Raw genomic sequence first — 24,227 nt, 5'->3', positions numbered from 1 at the left:
AGCCCCCCCCCCAATACATATATCCCACAAATACATAACTGATATAATAGAATTCTATAAAGTTCCACACATTTCCAAGTGACTGCCATATTTTAAATGTTCTGTTTCATTGGGAAACAGGAGAGAGACTCAGTTTTCAACATATTATGTAAAAAGTATATCCTAAAGCAAAAGGGACTGGCAGTAAAGGAGTAATTTGCCTCCAACACCGTTCTGGCATGCTCTTTACTTGCAGCTAACCATAATAGAAACCGGACACGTCTCACACTCCAGATAGCTTGTTAAGCATCACGTATCAGTTATCTGTTCAGTACAAAGGCAATCCATAATACAGAGACCTATCACTGCAGTCTTACAAACATACATACAAACATAAACCTACATATACAACAGTTTTGTACTAATCTTGAGCGGTTTATTTTTCTACCAGATCCTTTTGCAGCAGTGTTGTCTGACTGAACTGACACGTGTTCATCCCATGCAGATAATACGTTACTTGTAAACTTATTTAACGCATAAATCACAATCCTATGTGAATAATTATCAAATCAGGATGCAGAATTCTTTATTTACTGACTTAACTAATTGTACTCACTGCCTCACACTATGAAGTCCATCTTTCCCTTTTCAGCTGCTCGGATTCATTCACTGCAGTGCTAGTTTGAAGGACTCAGCCCAAGCCCGCTGGTGAAAAAGTGATCCAGCACACTTTGTCCAAGTGCTGACAACCCTGTGCACTGCATTGCCACCAGTTAAAATACCAAGACAGTCAGTGGTAACAAGGGGGTCCCAGAGCCCAAGCCTGCTCTGCTGTAGCCCAATCCTAACCCCAAGAGCAGAACACTGGCCCTTATCTTACAAACAGTACAGTACTGTGTTACCGATGAAGAAAAGGTCAATGTGTCACATTGACAGCATTGCTGTTACTTCAACAGAAGCTCAAACTATTTATATGTAAAAAAAAAAAAAAGGTACAGCAAATATGGCCTCCAGTCAATAGACATATTTCCTTATTAGAAAATAACAAACACATCTGAATAGGAAACATCAAGGTGTGTCCACAACAGCAACATATAAAAAGGCGTGCAGACTGCCCAGTCAATCCCAAGGTCTACATCACGTCTATGCATAAGCAAGATGTGTGTGCAGTCATTGTTTGCTTTCCTTCCAGCACTTGGACCCTAATTTGTTACACAAATTCCAAGGCTGTGAACTATAGGCGGGACGCGGTGACTAACACCTCAGTGAGTTATTTAACAATAAATAGCCGTGTCTGTAGTCTTATGACTGAACACAGCAGTCCGAAACAAGCAGGAATGTGTGGAATCCAAAAGGGCCTCTTGAGCAGCTACCATGAAGGGACGGCCAAGCACCACAACAGGCCACGTGCTCCAATCACAGGCCAGGAATGCAAGGAATTCTCAGGCCTCAGCTCCATGCCAACCATTGCACTATTCGGAGGCATGAGAACTGAGATGGATTTTTTTTTTTTTTTTTTTAGCATTTGATTCTTTTACAAACACCTGTAAAGCAAGTTCAATTACTGTCAAGTAAGAGTTTGTACATTTATGTTTACTATACCAGTGAAACAGCTGGTAACCCAAAGTGGCCTACAGAGAATTTGCTGTACTCAAGGCTTACGGATGTGTTGTGATAATTATATAAGTTTAGACACGTTATACTTGGTGGACTGGTTTTGGCTGGTTGCTTATAATGGCCACAAACTCCACTTTTTATTATACCCAAGGATGATTGAACATCCTTGTGGCTTGTGCAGGTCAAACACAGTGAAGCCCAAGATTTATCTGCCCAGATATTAAATGAGAAAAAGCATTTGTGTAGCAGACTCAGGGTATTTTACAGTATGGACAACACATAAATAATAATAATATTACTAATAATCATAATCATAATTACTTACAGTTGTGCAGCAAACAATCTGCTCATTTTGGACACATGCTCATTGTCACAGTCCACGTCATCCTCTCCTTGGTCCCCGTTGTACTTTCTCTTGTTTGGGCTGATGGGAGGTGGGCCTGTCCGATGGTTGCTGATAGCAGAGGACATTGGGATGGACTGCATTCTGGGTTCACCTCTTAACGCTGCTTCACCTACAACACAAGTTACGAATCATTATTTAAAACATTTAAACTAACAAGTAGGAATATTTACATTCACTTTTCTGGATTGTCCAATATATAGTTAGTCTGTTTTGTACTTGACTCACAATTAGTTTTTATAGACAGGTTTTCATTTATACCCAAAATGAATTACCGTATTCCTTCTAATTTAAGATGCCCTCGAATTTAAGATGCAGCCCAAATTTCCCATGCTCAGTTTGAGGAAAAAAATAAAGGACAGCAAATAAATATGCATTTATAAAGATATAACCTCAATTACGCATGTGGAGGCAGTTTGTGGCTTCTCATTACTCACATCTGTTTTACTCCCAATTTGTGAAATGTGGTATTTATTGGCATGTTGAAAAATATGGGGGTCTGATCAGCATTTCCGATCTGTCCAAGCTGGTAATGTTTGTTAGAAACGCTGAAACTGTAAAAGCTTCTCTTCTAATTCCTCAGGAAGCTCATGACGCTTCTTTGAAAATGGCTGCCTGCATGTCATGGATGATTCGAGAATCGGGCAGTAACGTTTTGGTTTGTCTTTTCTCGGCAGGAAGTCACGTTGCTGCTTGTGTATTCGGGCAATGACGTCTTTGTTCATCTTTTCTTGGCAGTCAGTCATGTTGCTGTTTTGGTATACGAGTCTTTTGCTGGCGATTTTAATACATGCATCACTATACTGTACTCAAATTTAAAATGCAGGCTATTTTTGAGAAGCAAAAAATTGTTCAAAAAGTGTGTCCTAAATTCGAAGGAATACAGTACCAATGCTCACATACTGTGTTGTTCCAGCTTGATCCTCCGATAGAATGCATTAAAATAACATGACCCAGTAAGCTTTGCTACACTAAAAGAAGAGCTTTGGAAGTTGTACAAATATAACACATTCAAAGTATTCACTTAGATTGCAGTTTGCAAATTAAAAAAAAAAAAAAGGTTGTCCCTCAACACGACTACTTGGGACCGAGTTAAAACACAAACATCATTTAGCCTGTAATAATAAGATTCATGATTATGCAACCATTAAGAAAACTGTTTCTGGTGGGTTTACTGAGAAACTTATTTCTCACTTTTAGCCATGTAGGCGTTATATACCTAAGCGCACTGAGCCCGTTTAATGTTTGGTCACTTTGTACATTCAGCATGAATTCAAGGTCAATGGCTATTTGTAAGTCCATGATAAAAAACCACCAGTGTTTCACATAGCATACAGAAGTTTGGCAAGTCAGTAAAGAATGAGTGTATAACAAGTTTACCTGAAAACTGTGTCTGGTGTCTGTAAGATGCATTTGGCAAACATACAGTAACTTACAGTACAGTATCACACAAGGAAAGGCTACAGTAAAATTCCAGCTGGCAGCAACAAGCCATTGGAATTTTCCACTGAGAATTTAAGTTTGTTAACTACAGTAAAATACTAAGTGTGAGGACCATGACATACATGTTATAGTGTATTCATTGTATTAATACATTTATGGAACAGGATACTAATGCACTGCATAGTGCTTCATACTTGTATAGATAAATATGTGTTTTTCTGATACTATAAAAACAGACACACAAAAGTGTCTTTTCCCCTGCTTCTGATAATTCTTCCAAATAAATACAATTCAGTATTCGATATTGTCTCAATGCACTGGCAATATAAGTTATGGGCAGGAAGGAAAAACAAATAAATAAATACAAACTCTCACGCTGTAGTGGATTCACAAGCAGGCCCCCACAAGGAACCATTTTCATGAGTTGACCTGACCCAAACACTGACCACAGAGACATTTTCCGAAGCTAAAGTACAGTGTTCACATCCTCAATAAAAATGTATTCCCAGCACTTCTACACCACAGTTCAAATTTAAGTGGAGTTATATTGTTTACAGTAGTGTATGGAGGCACCCCTCCTTAAAGGACCTCCACAACTTTTCTTATTTTTTCACAAGTAAAACCCATTAGACCTACAGCAAAGTATTGTTTGCAGTGCTTTCCCTCCTTTTTGCTTTCTATCTGAAGGAAATGGCAGCTCCAAAACAAATGCTCCATTTTACTGACTGGCTTGTCACTTCTCCTCCGACCACACTCCATGGTAACAGGAATGACATCATCGTTTTGGCAAGGAATAGTTACTGATAATAGATAGACTTACACTTCTGTGAATACTTCACGTCCCAACTCCTGGAGCACATTACAGTGCAGCTATTTGGCATATTCATAATCACTTCAAATACAGCAAGTACTATTGTTAATCTGTCTGCTACTGTGGGAGGCTGATGTAGTCCAGACAAACCCAGGCAAAGCCTTTTGACCATCAGAGCATGCTGCGTTTCTAAGACATCAAGGTTTTGTTTTTTTTCCCGCAACAATGCTGGTCTTAAGGAACCAGAGAATAACACGATAGAATAATTTCCTAAATTACTATGACTTGAGTGTTGATAAAATACCACTTTTTTTGTTTTCTATTCAAAAGCGCCTGCAGTTTCATATAAAGAATTGTGTACTGTTGTTCCAGCTTGCCAGTATTACCTATAGTACCACTATAGGTAATACTGGCAATCAGAGGGTTGTTTTTGTTTTTGGGACAGTTGTGTAAAATCTAAACAAAATGTAAATACCAACCCAATGTTCCCATTTTTTCTAACAAAGTTCCATAAAAAAACAGTGAGAAACACGTAATCTACAATTATTCTCAGATCATAGTGTTTGCTTGCACTGTAAGATCAGATCTCAACAGTAAAAAGTGATGAGGTGTGGGGACACCTGCTGGTGCCAAAGTGTTGATAAAAAACACTGGGTGCTTCGGTTGTACAAAGTTTTATGATACCTATAGTAGTACAGCTGATGTCAATCTTAAAAAATAAATAAAAAACAAAACCTTTAAAGTTCTTTATTCCTTCACCATAAAGATAATCATCTGGTGTCAAGTGAGACACATTAAAGGTTTGATCTAATCAAAGGCAGTCATTAAGTGAAAACGATCAAAGACAAAAGGCTTTCTTGCAACTTCAAAGGTAAATTCAAGATGAGATCATGTTACAGGAGGTAGAGAAACACTCCATCAGATCTTTAACTGCATTCAAAAAAAGGTGGTCACAGTGGTGCTCATTAAACCATGTTAAAATCGTATCCGTGACACTCTTTTGACACAGTAAATTTGCACAGTCATTTTACAGGTTACCCTGCATATACAATTCCATTCAGCATGGTTCTAATTTATTCATTTTGTATTTATTTATTTATAGAAGTTGTGTGTAGGGTGCCCCTTACTGTAAACAAAGCTGCTTACAGGAAATGCGGGCAAAAGAAAACACCCTACATGCAACGTAATAACTTCTTAGTAAATAACAGAAACAAAGATTGTACGGTACCCAGGAGCTGCCGGATTTATAACTGGGATTGATGGTTGATTTATAATTGTTAATGTTATTTACAATACAAAAGCAGCTCTATTTAAATTCCTATACACTTGTAAGGTGCTTTACTATTCATACATTTATATTACTGGGCATTTCATTAAAAGAATGGTGTTTCTAATTCAAATTTGATTTGCATTCTTTGTTGCTATACACTACAGCCCTAGTCATCAATTTCCTGTGTCTCTCTGCACAGCACTCTCCCTCTCTGTCCTAACCGGGAGATAGAAGTGTAAAATGTACAGCCCCCTCATTGCCAAAAGTTGGTTCACACTGGTTAATCAATTTCTAAAACAACTAGCTTTAATCCTAACTGCAACTACATCCATATTTAATGGTAAAGTGAAGACAAAGAGCAGCACTGTACCCTTTAATATAACTCAGGATGGGTTACTGTACCTCTGAGCTGAGCTGCATAGAGCAAAAAAGACAATAGAAGAGTTTTAAAATATACGTTTTAAAATAAAATTGGCCAGATTCATTTTTAATACAGATTCTTGCCCTTATTAAAATGCCCGCATGTATATTGTTGTCGGTAACTGTTCGACTTTATTCCTTCCTTCTGTGAGGCTACACAAATACTCTTCCAACTTTTCTCACTGACCTACCCTTTAACCTACCAGTAAAATGCATCGATAATTTGGGTAGACAGTCAAGTAACAGATTGAAGTACAGTAATAAATACATTTTAAAAAGTCTGGTTAAAAAAAAAAATAAAAAAATCAATCTCTTAAATCCCCTTTTTATTCTTTTTACTACAGAAGTGCTTTGTGTTTTACCTTTAGCTGAAAGCAGCCATGTGACTGTGTTCAGCAGGAAAATTGTAATGTCAGCATTCTGCTGTAGCTGCTGGCTCCATGTGAGTTAATCTAAGCTTACCACAGAGTGACTGCAATAGCTTACAAGGATGCCATCACAGGCGGGTGGAGAGCACACAGCAGCAATGCACACCAGATGTCCCATAAGGAGGTTTTTGATTAAACTGTCCGTGCAGAAGGGCCCCTCAGGGAACATTTACCATACTCTTAAATGAATGGGTCAGATGCTAATGTATGTGAACAAAAGGAATTTAGTAGCTTTCTACCAGTCACCCACATGTACCTGATGATTCCTAAATCCAAGAATGTACCGTGCCTTTAATCTGTGAGCAATTACAGCTGTCATCAGATATTATAATACACCCAGAGATGGTAACAGAAATCAGAGTAGATAAATACAGGAAAATGTATTAAATAGCTTAAAACTGCTCAATCATATACAAACATTGTCTGGAGGTACTGAAGGTTAAAAAAAAAAAAAAAAAAAAAAAACATAAAAAGCACTGCTAATTATATACATGCCATATAATTCTTATTTAGCAAAACCGATTTATTTTCATCTTGTACCACTGAGCCATGTATGGTAGAGTTGGAGCAGAACCCCTTCAGATGGGAACTCTGTGATTAAACAGCCCTAAAGTGTAGAATGAAAGTAGTAATTTGGCAGACGAGGAGGTGGCAACATGGCCCAGTGTTCAGGAATGAGGACTGGAGATCAAAAGACCCTGGTTTAAAATTTCTTTCAGTCACAAATTGACCATGGTGTGACCGTGGAAGAGTAACCTGAACACCCTGGGTGCTGGAGATCACCAATTATGCATGATAGCAAGACCACAGTTCAAATTCAATCTGAATACAGTATATTTGGGATATTACTTTTTCTTCTTTTTTTCAGAACTGAACTGGATAACTTCACATGAAATGAATGTTACCAAAGGTAATTACAAGTTGGATGAATGCGTTGTAGTATATAGTTAATGCAAGACACTAAAAAATATTTCTTGTCATCTTTGGTATAACTTTGTAGTATGGGCCTATAGTGTTTTTGTAACTTGATGTTTGCCTACAAAAGCTTTAATGTTTTGAAATAACTGTCCTACTTGGCTGGGAATAGTTTAAATCGTCCTCCCGTTGCCTGGCACAAAGTCAGCCTGCATATGTTAAACTACATTAAGTCTGCCAGAAAAAATTAAAAGACAAAGTACCATCTGTATGTAGCTTCCCAATAGGTTTCCATAGGAATTCAGTAAGCAACTGTTTCACACAAAACATAACAGGATGCCATATACAAATTATGTTTTTTTTATTCTAATTTGTTTTCAGTTATCCAATCTCTCCTAGCCAGGCCCTTAATCCTTCTCAGTGAGACAGAGACTGGCATTTTGAACAATGTTGTTAGAGACATAAATTTGCCGAACCACTTAGCCACAATATGTAGTAAATCTTTTAAAGAGTGGGGATGGAAATAGTGTTCCACCCTCTCTATAAAGCTTGCAGGTCATAAAATATTTGACACTAGTCATAACAAACTTTTATGGTTTGAAAAACGTAATCCTTGTATTGGAACAATGTAATGACAGCTCTTCACATCTACATTTTCTGCACTTTTTATAATATATGAAATAGCTATAAAACTACAAGTCAGCTCATCTGAAGAAAGAAAACAAACATAAAAAGTCCACCAGATCTTTATCATTTTTCAAACAGGCCAAATCAGGAAACAACTGGTGAACACAGTAAAAGCATGATATGCCAAAAAAGTATAAAAACATAAGCTAAATGTTACCCAAGAAGAAACTGTAAAAAGGTCATTGGCAGAAGTGTCGTCTTTGTCCTAGAAATGTACTTCAGAGCCACACGAAAATATTTTTGAGGAGCAAAACCTTCCCAGATATCGAATCTCTAAATTCCAATACTGAAGTATGGTACTGCTTATCTGACTTTAATTCTGCTGACTTCATGCTAATCTGCAATCACTGTAAATTTAGGCCTGCAGATGCAGATTTCAAAATGAGCCGTCTCTTACGGCCATCATGGAACTACAACTGAGCTGCCACAGTGGCACCAATCTACAGCAAAAACACTGCTGCTTACTCAGGAATTATTTATGCATTTCTGGCTGTAGGGAAGCTTGCCACTGTAATAGTCACAGCGCACCCAACGCTGGAAAAGTGGGGGAATTCCAGGTGTTAAAAGGGATATTTTGAAGACTATGGTTTGTATCTGGTTTACCTTGGGCATGCTGTATGGGGGAAGGGCTATTGAGAAAAGTTTGTTAACTCCACACAAATGCCTTAAAGCTTGTCATCAACAACAGCTTTCTGTAACATGAACTCCAGTGATAATCAGCAAGCGAGTGAGCGAGTCAAGTTTTCCACTGGGAATCGAAGCTGTATCTATTTTCACAACTACACACTGCCAAACCTAACGGATCTACAGCAACTACTACGACTGCTACTATACTACTACGACTACACAGTTTCTGGGTCTGCATACTGTACCTGTGTTGCATTCACACAAGACTTGGGTGTTTAAGCTCTGGTCTGCTTTTTCTTTTTCACATCAAAACGAAAACCACAGATGTCTGTGCTTGGTATGCACCCCGTATCATGTTGCTGTCATTTGACAACTGATTGCTGTGAACAGGAGGCTGGTACAGAATGGTTCAGCTGCACAAGCTTTCTCAGCCCATCAGGAAGAAAAGAAAAAAAAAAACAGGAGGAGCTCTTGCTTCCTTGCCTCTAAAGTGAATGGAGCCCATTAAAACTATACTTAATAAGCATGGTGACATTTTCTGTGTTGCGGAATGTTCAAAAACAAAAACTTTCCTAGATCACATGGAGCGCCAGGATTTTAGGCTTTGCCTGTAACACAGACTGACATGTTACATTTATGGGTTACTGAATAAATCTACCCTTGATTTTGTCATGGTTGCAGTTTAGTTTTACCACCCAGGGTTTTAAAAAATATTAAGATTATTTTCAGGTATTATCATTGTATCAGAGCAGCAGTATAGAGTAATGGTTAGGGCTCTGGACTCTTGACCAGAAGGTTGTGGGTTCAATCACAGGTAGGGGACACTGCTGCTGTACCCTTGAGCATGGTACTTTACCTAGATTGCTCCAGTAAAAACCCAACTGTATAAATGGGTAATTGTATGTAAAAATAATGTGTAAAAAATAATGTAATTGTATCTACAAATAATGTGATATCTTATAACAATTGTAAGTTGCCCTGGATAAGAGTGTCTGCTAAGAAAGAAATAATAATTGTCAATTTTTTGTTGTGTTATCGTACTGTAAGGTGCTATATAGTACATAACAGCTATACATATGCACCAAAAGAAAGCTTATTCCTTTTGCTATGATATCGTAAAAATATGTGTCCATAGGTGCTTCTCATAGAAATTGGGGGGCTCATGTATAGAGGCTGTACGTCTTTAAGAAGAAAGGCATGATGGGATATCAGCCGAGCCCTTATCAGCTGACAGCAGACGACAAATAGGAGAGGGAGATCTGAGGAGGAGGAAGCAGAAAAAGTTTGGAGAGAAATTTGTCTTTCCTAACAAAAAGAAAGCTAAAATACATATATTACACATACGAGGGAAGAACTGATGCAGTTTGCTGGAGGACACAGGAAGTAATCTACACATCCTGGCTGGCTTGTGGGATATTATAGAAACCAAGGACATTGGTAGGAAGTTTTGGTTGTTTAAATTTGTTTTTGGTTTGATGGGGGCTGTCAGTTATATGCAAGTTAAATAAATAAGTCTGTCCATTTGGGTTTTATTCCCACTTTTGGGTCTTGTTCCTGTAATTTTCCATAGCTCTCGATTTGCTGTACTGCATGGGATCTTTGTTTTTAAACAGAATGAAAGTGCGTCATGGCCGCTGCCATACTTGTATGCTGCTGCACAACTGGTTGCATGCACTTCCTGTCTCCAAGCACTCCCACTGAAACCCAAAAGCTCTACAAGTAGAAATTACTGCTAAACAGAAGCTTGGCTTCCCTTCAGATGACAAGTCAGAGACCATATCTGAATAGGACTATTTCGGTAAAAAAACATTATTAATAATAATATCTCTTTTTATATAGCGCCTTTCATAGTGGACCACCATCACAAAGTGCTTTACAGAGGTAGGCTGTGAACTGTGCATGCAGAGTCACTTACAATAGGATATTGATTTAACATCTCATCTGCAGGACGGACCACAAGGAGGTGGCACTTGCACAGTCAGGCAGTCAGTGGCACAGGTGGGATTTGAATCGATGACCTTCTGGTTACAAGCCCTGGACTTTAACCACTGGAGTGCACTGCCTCGTTATTATTTTTTTTTTCCAGCCAGTCTTGTATTGCAGGAGCCTTGATGCTCCAAGTGTCTGTTTTTCTTGTTGGTCTTTCCTTTGCTGTGAGCAGTGCTGAAATAATGCTCCTTCACTGCACTAATGGAATATTTTGTCAGACACTACAAGCAGACTACTAGTCTAGCACATGCTTAAGCCATGCAAAAATATGCCAGAATGCACCATATTAATTCCTTTCTTCAAACTGTTCCCAGTGGTGGGGGTCCCCCTCGCCATACCTCGATGAGAAGGGTGTCCCCCTGCTACCTGGTAAGTGCCACATGCTTTAAAACCATGCCCACCTCATACAAATTGTAACATTTGTTAATAAGGAACATCTATTGCCAAGAAAAAATAAATAAAAACATGAATACTGTATAGCACACCAGTGACAACCAAAAACTCAAATAAACCTACCTTTTTATTTTTTTATTTTTTTTACACCTAACAGTGCTAATTTGCCCCCCACTACAGACCCTGGATTTATTTAATCAGTTCTTCTCTGATGAGGGCTGACATGTGGATCATCAGTCATGCTACTAAATGTGGGTCTGTCTATACCTGGCAGAGAAAATCCCCAGATAATACATGTTGTTGTCTTATTGTTTGACCTAACTCCCTTTGGTTTCTACATAATCGGACCAAACCTTTTACAAAACACTAAAATACAGCCACCTCTCCAGCATTTTAAATTCATGATACCAATATGAAAGAATAAAATAACTCCCATTAAAGAAATCTGCACATATAGTCTGGAAGGCTGTAAAAGGCTGAATACCATAGCTGCAAAAAAAATGTGTATGTTTTTGCAGCCACCCCTACAGTTTTCCAAACATATGATTCATTGCTGTGGAAGCTGGGAATGCCAGATATTAAGCAATTGCAGCACACCAAAGTGCAACAAACCAGGATTAAGAAACTTTTTTTTATTTTTATTTTTTATCACTCCAAAAAGGCTGATTTACTGCCTTGCAGTCTTTCTAATGGCAGCTTCTTGCCTTGCTATGACAGTGACTTGAATACCCTTTCTCTTTGTTTTCCATGTAACCTTGGAAAGGCATCTCTGCTCTGCCCTGGAAACAATATCCAGCAACTGTGTGTGCAGTTCAAGCAAAAAAAAAAAAAAAAAAACCTCATTCTGCCAAAGTGAATTAGTTCAGTAAGGCCTTTCTTTCCATTTGAGAGCCAAGCCATTGAACTGTATTAGATCTGCACGTAGAAACGCGATTACAACTAGAAATGACGCCCATTTCCAACCAGAACTCTAGATGGATCACAATAGTTTACAAATGTGTTATCTAGCATTAGGTGTACTGACTTAAAGGGTTTCATTAATAATGTAGTTTGTCTGCCTCTGGGGAGGCGAGAGGGGGAGGGGTCGGGGGTCGTCATCTGTTCTATTGCTGCACCAGACACAGGAGTAAAACAACATCTTCAAACCCCCACTCCCCCTTCCCTACAGAACTGCCCAGGAAATGATAAGTCAAACAAAGATCTAGTCTGTACTCCAGCACCCCCCCCCCCCCCCCCCCCGGACTGCTATTACTGCCGTCACAATCCTCAACCAAGCTGTGGAATCTTTGTGTTAATCCTCTTCTGTTCTACGATGTCAGTGTACAGATAGATAGTCAACAAATTAACAGTACAAGTCAGTCTCCCCGAAGCGTAACAATTTACAGTTTTTGTCTACAGTCCCTGATAGTTTTTGTAACAATAGCAGCAGTCTTATTCAAGATGCAACAAAGAAACTATGAAATGCCTTTTTATTTATTTGTTGTCCTAAAATGAACAGCCTATATAAGTAACATGATCCCAGACAGACATTGTTTTGTTGTTATGACTAATAATATACAGTAAATAAATAACTTCAAAATGTTGTTTTAGAAAGCAATTAGAGTTTACTTACACGGGTCATTATTTAGATGTACAATATTGACACATTATTAACAGGAGTATAAAACTGTATAATAATAATAAAATAATAATAATAATAATAAATTACACTACAGTAAAATAAGTTGGATAGAAAAGTTTACCGTCATAGCGCAGAATGCCAATGTTGTTGTTCATTTTGTCCAGGTACTGAAAGTTTAACAGGTCCATTGTCGTAAAATGCATTTATTGGGCTAGCAAAAAGACCAGCTTGTTTGCTTCCTTCCCCCGAAAGAGTGAGACAGAGCGCACGGAGATCAGTTCTCTTATAAGCTAAAGGCCCAGCCTTTAACTTTTTTTACAAAACAAAAAGAAAACAAAAAACTTCAACCCTTCAAGGACTGAAGACTTTGTATTTCAGTGCGTTTTCCGCGGTTTTGGTGAACTGTTGAAATAAACTGTCTTTAGTATATCTTCTGAAAAGAAAAGACAAATATTTGTTTCGGGACAAAAGAGACGAGACAGTTCTCCTCACAGCCCGCTGCAAGTTAACTGCATTGACATGCAGGCTATGCTTGGTATGACTCGTATGTAAACCAGTTTCCTCTATGTAGGCTCGAGCCACTGAGCATGCTCGTTAAATCCCTGGAGCGCCTCAAATGTCAGGGATTTTTTTCTACCCAAGATCAGCCTCCAAATGCAGAGAGGAGGGGAGGAAGAGGGAGGCGAAAAGCAAGGAGGGGCTGTGTCGAAACTCTGTGCGACAGGAAACCGTGCTGCCTCTGCAAAAAAAAATACAGGGAAGGCTTTTCAAGGATGCAGTATCTCCTTACAGTTCACGTTGCAAATTATATTCTGTGCATTTCCACAGGCACTGTGCATGAGATCCAGGTCCCAGCAAATTATTTTAAAGAACATACAATAAAAGCAAACAATACACACAAACCCAATTAAAATATATTTATTTCTTTGTTCTTTTGGTGAAAAAAAACAAAAACTTAAAACAGATGTACTGTATCATGACATGAGGCTTTCATTTTGTCTGAATACTGTCCATGCCTCAACACTAATACTGTCCATGCCTCAGCACAAAGACTATGCTATCGGAGAAATTTAAGGAGAAACCGTTTCAGAATACATGTAAAATGCAGCACTAGACTAGTTAATCCTTTTGAAAATAACAGAATGTGAGGTGGCAAAGTAATGTATGGGAATGAGGATCTGCTATGGGGATTTTGTTTAATTGAGTCCATAGTGTACTTTCCGTGCACGTGTAAGATCACTGCACATGTTGCTAAAGACACAGTAAAGTGCACTGATAAGATAACTACTGATAGTTTTCCCCCAGTGCTGAAACTTTCCAAGAAGTCACCTTAAACATTTCAGCAGAGAGAAGAATATATTGTTTACTTTAATAAGTTCCCTGGGGGGGGCTAGGGCGGGAAGCAGAATCAGGATATTTTCCTAGCTCTCCCTTTTACAAAACATTACATTTTTCTGGTTTGTTATTGAAATAAAAGGTATCGCACATACAGTTGCTCTCGGTGTAGTTATTTTGAATAACCAGATTTATATTCAGTTTTTTCAAGAGATCAGAAAATAACTATTAAGATTTTTTTCAGTGTGGAATCCAAACACTTTATATCCTTGCTGCACAGTTTAGTAAATATTAGACATTACTGGAGGATGATTTAGAAGACCTCCACCCGGTGTGACAGCACATTTAAAGATGATGTTCATTCTGACTGGCAGGCAAGAAACCTGTTTCTATGTGAAACACAGCTTGGAAGGCCCTGTGATGCAGTCAACTACTGGACTCTGTTTATGATAGTTTACAACTGAAGGTACTGGTGTCATTCAGGACACATGTATGGGAACGAATCGCTAGCTGTGTCGCCTATGATTTTCTGCTTTTCTGCTTGTTATACCCGTTCTATGGAGTCATTCAAATATCCAGACTAACGCATTACTCTACGTTACTTCAGGATATGCAAATATTTGAAATGCTGTACAATGCTACAGATCGATTGTTGCATCCTGGTATCTTTAGGTCACATGGTCTAATTGTTGCTAGATCACTGAGTTTGAACTACAACACATGCAGTGAACAATTCTTATGTTGTATTTAAAATCTCTGCGTCTTCCAAATAAAATCTAAACAAGAAAATAAGAGTTTTTAAATGGCTTTAAAAACCATAGTTATAGAACAACTACTTTTTAAATTTGAAAATTGACAATTTTATATATGAAGTAGAAGTGTACTAAACCCCATATTGTGTCTAACACCTACTGTTTACCTTTGACTAAAAAGGGAGTTCTACTAAGCAACTGGCACCGCCTGATGGACAGATATTGGTATTGCACTTGAGAGACTGTTTCTCGGGTCAAAACAATCAATCAAAACCTTTATCCAGGTGAGTCAATTGAGAACACATTGTCATTTACAATGAGAACCTGGCATTGAAACAGAATGCCAGGTTGTCCGATATTTGAAACGTACATACCCACTAATAGCAGGCTCTTCAGTAATAACCTTTTTTTTGTCGAGGGGGTGGAGTTTTCACTTTCCCATAGGTAAGCTGAACCTTATCTGTAAGGTGACAGGCCTGGATCTACATGACAATAGTGCAGGAAGCCAGGAAACTTGTGGCTAAAGCTCAGGAGCTGTGTGAAACTCCTGTGATGACAGTATCTACAAACTACAATTACATGAAAGAAAGGTTCTGTTTCTCTGGAAATTAAAGAATTAAAAAAGGGGATTGTCTACAGCTAATCACTGGCCTTAATTTTATATTTAGCAAAGAATGTACCTCCGAGATGGCAACCTTAAATAAACCTTTTTTTGGGGGGGGAGGGGGGCAATAATCCAGATCTCTTCATTTCTTCCAAATGTCTTTGCGTCACTCAGGTCTCGGCTACACCACACTGCTGACCTTGCAGGCTTTGGGAATCACAGCAGGACTCAATCCTCTATTATATGTTATAAAAAAAAACTTCCAACATGTTTTGTCTTTATTACCCACGACTGCAGCTTGAACAGCAGTGGCTTCTCTCAGGAGCCTGCCTTGATTTTCAGGGAAAGAACACAACAGATAAGGTGTAATTAAAATCCTTGGCTTTCTTAATCACTTAATTATACCACTTGATACGGAGACTATCATTTTATACCGTGGGAAACGGCTGTTATCTCAAAAGATGCCCTTGTTCCAACGAGGAAAACAAAATAAAAATAGTTTTTTTTGCAGAAAGTAGAAGGGATCTGTGTTATGCTTCAAACAAAGTGCATCCCCCCAGCAGAGATCCGTATAACAAAGGATCATTTTTAAACTTATATTTTATGTAACTAAATATCATTGTAAACAGGTAGATCAGTGTATGTGTTATTAATGCTGTGATCTGCTTTCCCACTGCCCATACGAGTACAGCAGTATAATGTGCAGTCCTTGCTACTGTGGGCTGCCATTGACATGGGTGATTACCAAGCAGCAGGATTTTAGAATGCTGATTTACTGCATAGAATTTACAATCTTAAACCAGCAGAATTCACAGCAATACTATACTGCCCTCTAGTGGAACAGTCACTCCATTTTTTTTTTTTTTTTAGTAAATTAGATTTTTAGAAAAGACAACTAAAGTGTGGTTTGGTACAGCAGAAATATATAATTACAAAGTCAGTCTATGGCAGCTTATTGTAAGATTGAGCAGTGTGGCAAACACAGTTTCACAGCTAGTCGTATTTGGAGGTGGATTTGTGAAGTCTGGAGATCAAACTTGGTTTGCGATTTTGCTAATAATTAAAAACGATAGTTTGACAACTGCCAAGATAAAGCAAATATTGATGCATGAATTAAATCTGAAACCTTTCTTCTTTGCCAGGTGTTAACTCAACACAGGGCAACGACCCATAAAAAACAAAACTGCTGGTCTGGTGAAAGACTCTTTGAATAGGAGGCGACAAGCTGGAATGCTGTTTGAAAGAGAAGGTAACAAAATAGAAGGTAAATTAGCAAACTAATGCTACTGCAGAGGATAGGAACCACATTCAAAGCAAGGTTCTTTTCACATAATCTAAACATGTAAACAATATGTAGACCTAATACAAACCCACAGGTAATAAACAGCCATGTTACACACACGCTTTTAAACTGTTTTTACTTTAATTCAATTTGCTTTCAAAATTACTGTAAATCACCCTCACATTTGAAAACTAGGTAGTATCTTTTTTAATTAACTGCCCAACCCTTGTTAATGGCGTATTTTAAAAAAATACATGTATGTTCTTGTCTATTGATACAGCGTTTTTCCATATATTTCAGTATGGGGGGGATGGGGGAGGGGAACTTGCCAGACTCTTCTTGAATAAGGTTAACATTCTCAGCCATACAAAAAACATTTTACAATACACTAAACTCTGCATTCATGCATCCACCTGGATCTGACCACCTACTAGATGTGCAGGAGGGCTGGAACAGAAGTGGGGGTGCTTTTGTGCAATGCACCCTTACAGTATACACACATTTACTGTGATCCTGTCTATGGTTTATTTGGGTGTGAGGAGTATAATAAATCCCAACAATATATACAATTAAATAACCCTCAATAGGCAAACAGATGTCTACTGTTTAAAAGAACAGACATCGTTCGTAACGCGGGTCATTTCAAATATGCCATTTCTTTTTTTTTTTGTACACAATACTGTACATTAGTAGGCTGTGTTGCGTCTGTGCTGGCCATCTGTTTTTCAGCAGGCAGTACAACTTTGTTAAGGTAATCAGGAAGAATGAGCACTTAGGTGGTGTGTTATATTTTTTTTTCTTTTTCAAGTTTTGAATTAAAATTGGGAGCATCGGAGCCAAGATAAACAACTTGGCACAACCAGGAACTCACACTCCCTGTATGACGCACACAACTCTCCTAAAACCTGGTGTTTTTAAGCAAGTCATCTATTTTGCTTCAGAATTGCTTCAGAATCTTGTTCATAATATTGCAATACAGCCCAAGAGGCCTCTTACATTGAGATAACTTTGATCATGTTAAGCGCAAAGAAAGAAGGAGTTAATCTCATTACAGTACTTGTGTCGCCCTACATAATTAATGAATTTTGTTTCATAAAGTTAACTGAAACCAGCTGAATAACGTTATGTTAACATATGGAATTGCATAATGCTTTGTAGTTTTTCCATAGTGAAAAACTGATATCTAACATGCTGTACTACTTCCGGTAGACTTTAGCAATACATATGGATAGATAGCACCCCTTTGGCCTCTATAGGGAGTCATTTTATGAAGCAAAAAATAAATAAATCACCATTTGTGTCGGCTGGAAATTGTGTCGCCAATCAAATGACAAACAGCAATGACACATTAAGTAGACACAATGCTTCAGCTACATGTCTTTGCTAAACTGGAGAAACCATCCATCTCATTGACCTAATTTCTTGTACCTCTGAATATTTGATTGAGTTTATTAAACATGTAAAGATACATACAGTATCATCCCAATACCACAACTGTCTAACTTTCAAAGCAGTTATCTGATTCCCGACTGCTAAGACATGGTGCTCGACCCATTCACCCACCCCTTTTTTTATGAATGTAACGTTAAACCTTGATAACCTTTAAGGACCTTCATGCATCTCCTAACAAAAGCAATTCACGGATGAAACAAAATAGTGCAGCAGTAGGACTATTTCAACTAATTCTGTGCTTTTTCAATTGACCTCTCTCATCACCAAGATTACAGACCTCGTTAGAACTTCACTCTCATCACCAAGATTACAGACCTCGTTAGAACTTCACTCTCACTTGACTTGCAAAAGGGATTAGTGGGGGTCTGTTAAGTCTGAGCCCCCCCACTTCTGCTCAGCATTAAAGAAAAGGGTTCTCATTGGCTTTAAAGAGCCATTGTCTCAAATTTCACACACACTGCAGAATTGCCAAGACAGAACAGTGCCTCCATTCAGTGAGCTGCTCAATCCATTGTCTACAATTGTGGGCAGTTTAAGGAGAAAACAACGACCAGCGAACAGTGTATAACTGGACTGTCTGTCAGCATGCAACAGGCCCAGGCCCAATCCGTTAAATAGAACTGGTAGCCTTGAAATATACAGCACAGTACTTCAGAATAAACAGGTCGAAACTGCAATGGTTTTAATACATACTTTACCAGGCTGACACTATTCTTATGTTAGGATCTTTTTCAGTAGTATGTTTCACTAGCCATCAGCAGTGGTAAAAACAGACACAAGTATCAAGGCAGAATTAGTTTTAAGTGGATGCGTTTGCTTCATGGTAAGAGCAGAGAGCCCAGGCAATATAGCGAGACGGAATTATATACATATGATTTGATCAGTTAAAAGCCAGGCATGTCATTTCCAACATTCAAGGTTAATAGGTTTTTGGCAGTCCGTACACAAGACAATGGTTTGATGTCAATGAAACTCTACCTACAATTAAGTACAGCCCGACTACTGATGCTGACAAGATTGATACATGAGAGAACTAGCATGAATGACAGAAAACATATCGAGTGTTTGGTTAATCTTAAATCCCCAGGGATTTTAATATTTGACACTGTTAAGTTTAATAAACACATTGTTAGAATGGGGGAGGGGGGCTTCTGAACAATAAGCTACTGAAAATCCACAAGCTGGCTCAACTACTCAGATGAAAATGTAATGCTGTAGTTCTCGTCTGCTTTTCGATTGGTCGAAAGGACTTATTTTGACTGTCCAGATGGATTATTCCCACAGGTATTCTCTGAAAGACATCTGCCTTTCGTTCATTTATTATTCTATGATATGGGGGATATTAATAAATGTACTCCCTTTTATCATTTTCAAAAAGGATGACTCTGCTTCAGCACCCATCTTTTTCTTAAATCTATGGCTATACCCACTGTCGCACCAAATGTACTGTACATGATATATACAGGTACCTTTAGCTAAAACCAGAGCTCCAGCACTCCACTGGAGAACGTGTACCCTCTACACCACAATACTACCACCAGTATACATTTAAATAAGCGTTAAGGTGGAACATGGTGCGAGGGTCCAGTATGGTTCAGGGGCATTTATTTATTTTTAAATTAGTTTGTAATTAATTCAAGTTTTGTAATTTAAGACGCAACTGTATCTACAGTTACTCTATTCCAAAAAAGGGTTTAATTTGCTTTGCAAAACCACATTCTCCACATTGAGCTTGCCTCCCTCAACTATCGACTGGAACAGCTACCTATTAAATGGAACGCAGGCAGGGTCGACAGTTTAATTGGTTAAATATTATGCATTCGGTTTTGAGAGCTAAGACAACATGAATCATTTGAGGAATGGCAGCTGAAGTGGGTTCTTGAAAATCGCGTGTTTCATCGTAATCGTTTTTATTCACTTCCTGCATATGTACCTGCTTCCTCACTGCTTTATGGCCATAGACGTTCTTTGTCTGTTTTTTCAGCTCGTTTGAACGGTTCTGCTTCAGTCAGTGTGCATGAACTGACAGGCCAACAGGAAGCAGATGATTCAGAGATGTCATTCACTTCAACAATAAGGAGAAATACAAACAAGTGCTGACTGAAACGACCACTGCACCGTTTTACCGAGTTATGGGAGTACAAATATAAAAAACCATTGCGAAAAAAAAAAAAAAGTGCCTTTTTTGGCCTTGCAATTTGAAAATTATTATTTCACATGGTACCTTGAGCAGAACTTTTAACATTCATGTGGACAGCTTTCTGTAAGTACGTTTTGTAATGGATACACCACCTGGAGTTCAGAAACAATAAGCAAAAGAGACAATTTCACAATATTTCTGTACTTTACGTTTCCACGATGTAAGCCCAAATTAAATATTCACTCCTGTTGTGTAATCTATACAGTATTTCAATGTTTCTAATAGGGAAAAAAAACATTTAGCTGGTTGATTCACTAATGGTCAATTATCCTGACAGACCCTACCACAGCAGTGTTACTAGCTCAGACTCGGCAAGCCATTTCAAGATCACATCTGCAACTAAAAAATCTCACCTCACTATTGCCTTACATTAACCTTGAATACATGCACTCTGTTATTTCACAATTTAATAACTAGTAAATAGTTAGCAAATGGGTAAAATATACATTACAAAAAAAAAAAAAACCTTCCCTACCTTTCCAGCAGAACTGACTGATCAGCAAAGAAGTCCAAATCACTAAAACCTTTCAGACACAAAACTCACCAATGACGATTTGGAGTAAATAGCTTTGAGAATTCAGCCCTCTATATGTAGCTGACAGTACCTGTGAAATAACAAAGAGTAAGGGATTTTTCCCTGCTTACTCAGAGCTAGTCACCAGCTCTAATGTGCTGCCATTGTTGCACACATGACTGAAGTGTCTGTATTATAGATTCTCACACCTCCCTTTTGCTATTTTAAGGAAAAAACAGATTACACTCCGGCACAAATAGTTTCCCCCAAAACAAGTTTCGGCATAATAACATTTCTATCCACTTCCTGTCTGGGGGTGTAAGGAGAAGAATATGGAACACCTATAGTCTTTAAATTGTTTTTATTTCGCACCAATTGTACTTTTTTTTTTAAATACACAGTGCAGTCATCAAGCAAATAATTAACCTTTGAGCCACTTGATCCTACTCTCTGCCACAATTAACTGAAGACATGCTGTAATTGAACACAATACTGTAGGAAACTTTCAGGAATTTATCTTTCATCATTCGTCACTATACATTTTGATTTTATATGTTTCTATCTTTAAAAAAAAAAAAAAAAGAAACAAACCACCCTTCTTCAATGTTTATTTAATTATTGCATTTTTGGAAACCTTGGTGCAAAAAAAGCTGTCCTCCTGACTGGCAGCACAGCTTGAATCTACAGAGCTTTGTATGGCTTGGACACCTGCAATATTCAGTGAGTCTCGATTTTAAGTCTGGGAAGTGTGAAATCCTCTCTGGGAGCTTTAAGCATCTTCATGTTCCTCCAACTAGCCAATTTCTGCCAAATGTTTTATTTATTTTTTTATTTTTTTAACACAGAAGCTTATTAAACTAGACATTGTATCAGTTCCAGAAAACTGAAATATGTGAAGAAAAAATTGTTAAATCGCACCAGAAAAAGACTTTTACTAACTACGTGACAATTCTATGTGTGAAACAAATTCAATCGATGCTCCTAGCCAAGACGCTAAATGGGAGTTCATTCACCTCTCTCTGTCTCCCTCCCTCCCTCCTATGATGACATTTTGAACCTTCTCTGTGGGGGAAGAGGAAAACATCACTGTAGGCCGCCTTCAACAGTTTCTCGCTCCTAATCAGGAGGGGAGCTGTCCTGCAGGTTTCTCTGTGTTCACCACGTGGTCTATCTCACTCTGCACTGGAACCTTCTCCAATCTATAAACTATAAACGCTCCCGTCAACATGCAGCAGGTTTGTGTTATGAAATGCTATCCAGCCCCTTTGATGTTCACACTGTGAACACTGCGTTTAACTACATAATAAGTGCACAACATCAGCAATGCACCAACAACATGAAACCTGTAAAGCAGGTGAGGAAGCAGCTACAGCATGTTCAGCTATAACAATACAAACCCCACAACCCAAAGTTATTAAATTTAATTAAAAAAAAAACAATGTGTGGTCAATTATGGCCATGGGGTTTACTTTAATGATCTAAAATACCTTCATACCTCCACCGTGATACAGTAGGTGATTTATCTATACTACTCATTCCCTTTGTTTAGGTAACCCTGCAGTCTAAAGTTCTTCCTTCACTGTCTCACCAGGTGCAGCACAATGCAAAATCTTATCCAATGTAAAAATCAGGGTTATCTGAAAACCCTAACCTCCTTATGCATTCCACACTTAGCCCTGTTCTGTGTAATGTAATGAATCTATTTCCAAGGAGCAATGTCAAGCAGTCTTAATAAGCAAAATATGTTGCAAATTGATATCCAACAAAGTGATCAGAATGCAAAAACAACTTTTTTTTTTTTTTTTTTTTAGAGGTAATCTGCCAAAACCAAGGGATATAACGAAAAGCTGGTTTCATAGACCCTAGTTAGCACTAATCCTGGACTACCTAATGTTACCTTAGGTAAGGTAGTCCAAGACTACTGTTAATCTGGGTCTGTGAAACTAGCTGTACAACAAATAACCCTGAAACAGACTAGGTTACCAAGTCAAATCCTTCAAACTGTAAAAATAAGAGTAGAGTCTTGCAGTTAACCGACAAGCATTTTCATTAATATCTTATCAGTCTAAACTCCTACCTTCAAAGGGTTCGCATCTTTTATCTATTTTTAAATGCCAATCAAAGCCCAGATCTGTACAGAAGTGATTTATGTTTTTACTAGTTTATAAAGTATCTGCCCCTAATATCTGCCTTCATGTGACACTCACTAGTGAACAACCAGGGTTATTGTTTCCAAGTTGCATAGAATTGGAGGATAATAAAATATTCACATTCTACTGTAGCTCATAAACCGTCAGTTTGTTGTGTGTGTTGTGGACTTGGGACTGTGGCTCCGTTTCAAATAATTCAAATCCCACAGTATTATATGACAGCATTATATTAATCCAAACGCTCCTTTTTTGTTTATCACTCATGATGGATTGCTTAAGATTTGAATCGAGTCCCAGCAAACACTCTGTGAATGTTTCCAAGTACCTAACAACAATTGTGAATTGTTGTTTTTTTTTTTTATAAACAATGACTTCTAAGTTCATGTAACAAAAGTTTTACAATTGGATAAAAAGCCTAATAGTAATAAACAAAAATAGAGATGGTCAAAAATCTAAATCAGCTTTTTATTCAGTAAAATAAAAATAAACATTAAAAAAGGTATTTGCTATACCATATAATCTGCATGCAGTTTTAGGAACAAGAGGCATATTGTACTGAATCTCCTCCACAGTCTCAGGGCGGAAGCTTATGAAAATGAATCAACTTGTTTGGTCTGGAAACATTTTCCAGAAGACTAAATCTTTTTGTGAGATTTGATGGTAGATTGACTTCAGATCCTCTTATTTATTCTTTGCGTTGCCTGAAGGCTTCAACTTCACAGTAAATCCCCTGAGGGAAATTGTTAAATCAGAGAAATAATTTATATATATATTATACAAAACAATGATGCCTTTGAAGACCTAGTCATGCCAGTTTTGACTAAAGGGTGTGGGGTCTCTGCAAACCTGTAATTAAAGATATCTGATTGTAAATTAAATATCTTTAAGACAACGCACAGATGAAGCAGTCTAACAAGGACTGTAGTGTCATCAATTTCAAATCAAAACTGAGCACTAAGCATCGTTTTATGGCCATTTTTTTTTTTTTTTGCTTTTACACAAAGATTTACCAAGTTGATCACCAAGGATCATCCCAGGCATGCATTATCAGCATGCTGGAAATCGTTTCTCTACAAAGCGAAGACCGACAAAACCGTACTGTGAAAACACACGTACTGCAGGCATCAAGCTCCTATTTCTCTAAAGCGAAGTTCCTTCATAGTTATCTATCCAAAGTCTCCTTCCTGAGTACAAACGGTTTTATTGTGATAAATTGTGTCAACTTAGAGACACTGTATTGAACAATAATTCTTTACTTCAGTAACTTAAGAACCTCACAATAATTATAATTGTATGTCAATCTGTCAATCAACCCAATACAAACAGGTAGAGCAG

The 24,227-nt window shown here is 37.9% G+C and overlaps 1 protein-coding gene across 5 annotated transcripts in view; it reads right to left on the bottom strand.

The window, feature by feature from the left end:
* Window positions 1-24,227, bottom strand: part of LOC117412308 (transcription cofactor vestigial-like protein 4) — a 47,342-nt gene that overhangs the window by 9,914 nt on the left and 13,201 nt on the right. For 3 of the 5 annotated variants that reach the window (XM_058988480.1, XM_058988481.1, XM_058988482.1), the window contains one exon: window positions 1,922-2,111. In XM_058988480.1, the coding sequence (XP_058844463.1) occupies window positions 1,922-2,111 (190 nt within the window). Of the gene's footprint in view, window positions 1-1,921; window positions 2,112-12,724; window positions 13,315-24,227 lie in introns of those variants that run through there. The other 2 variants (XM_034020579.3, XM_034020582.3) reach the window with 2 other exon arrangements.

The sequence above is a fragment of the Acipenser ruthenus genome, chromosome 16 (assembly GCF_902713425.1).
Source record: "Acipenser ruthenus chromosome 16, fAciRut3.2 maternal haplotype, whole genome shotgun sequence".
In the NCBI taxonomy this organism is placed as follows: Eukaryota; Metazoa; Chordata; class Actinopteri; order Acipenseriformes; family Acipenseridae; genus Acipenser; species Acipenser ruthenus.
Note: the sequence above shows the minus strand (reverse complement) of the source record. Positions and strands in the feature narration are given on the sequence as shown.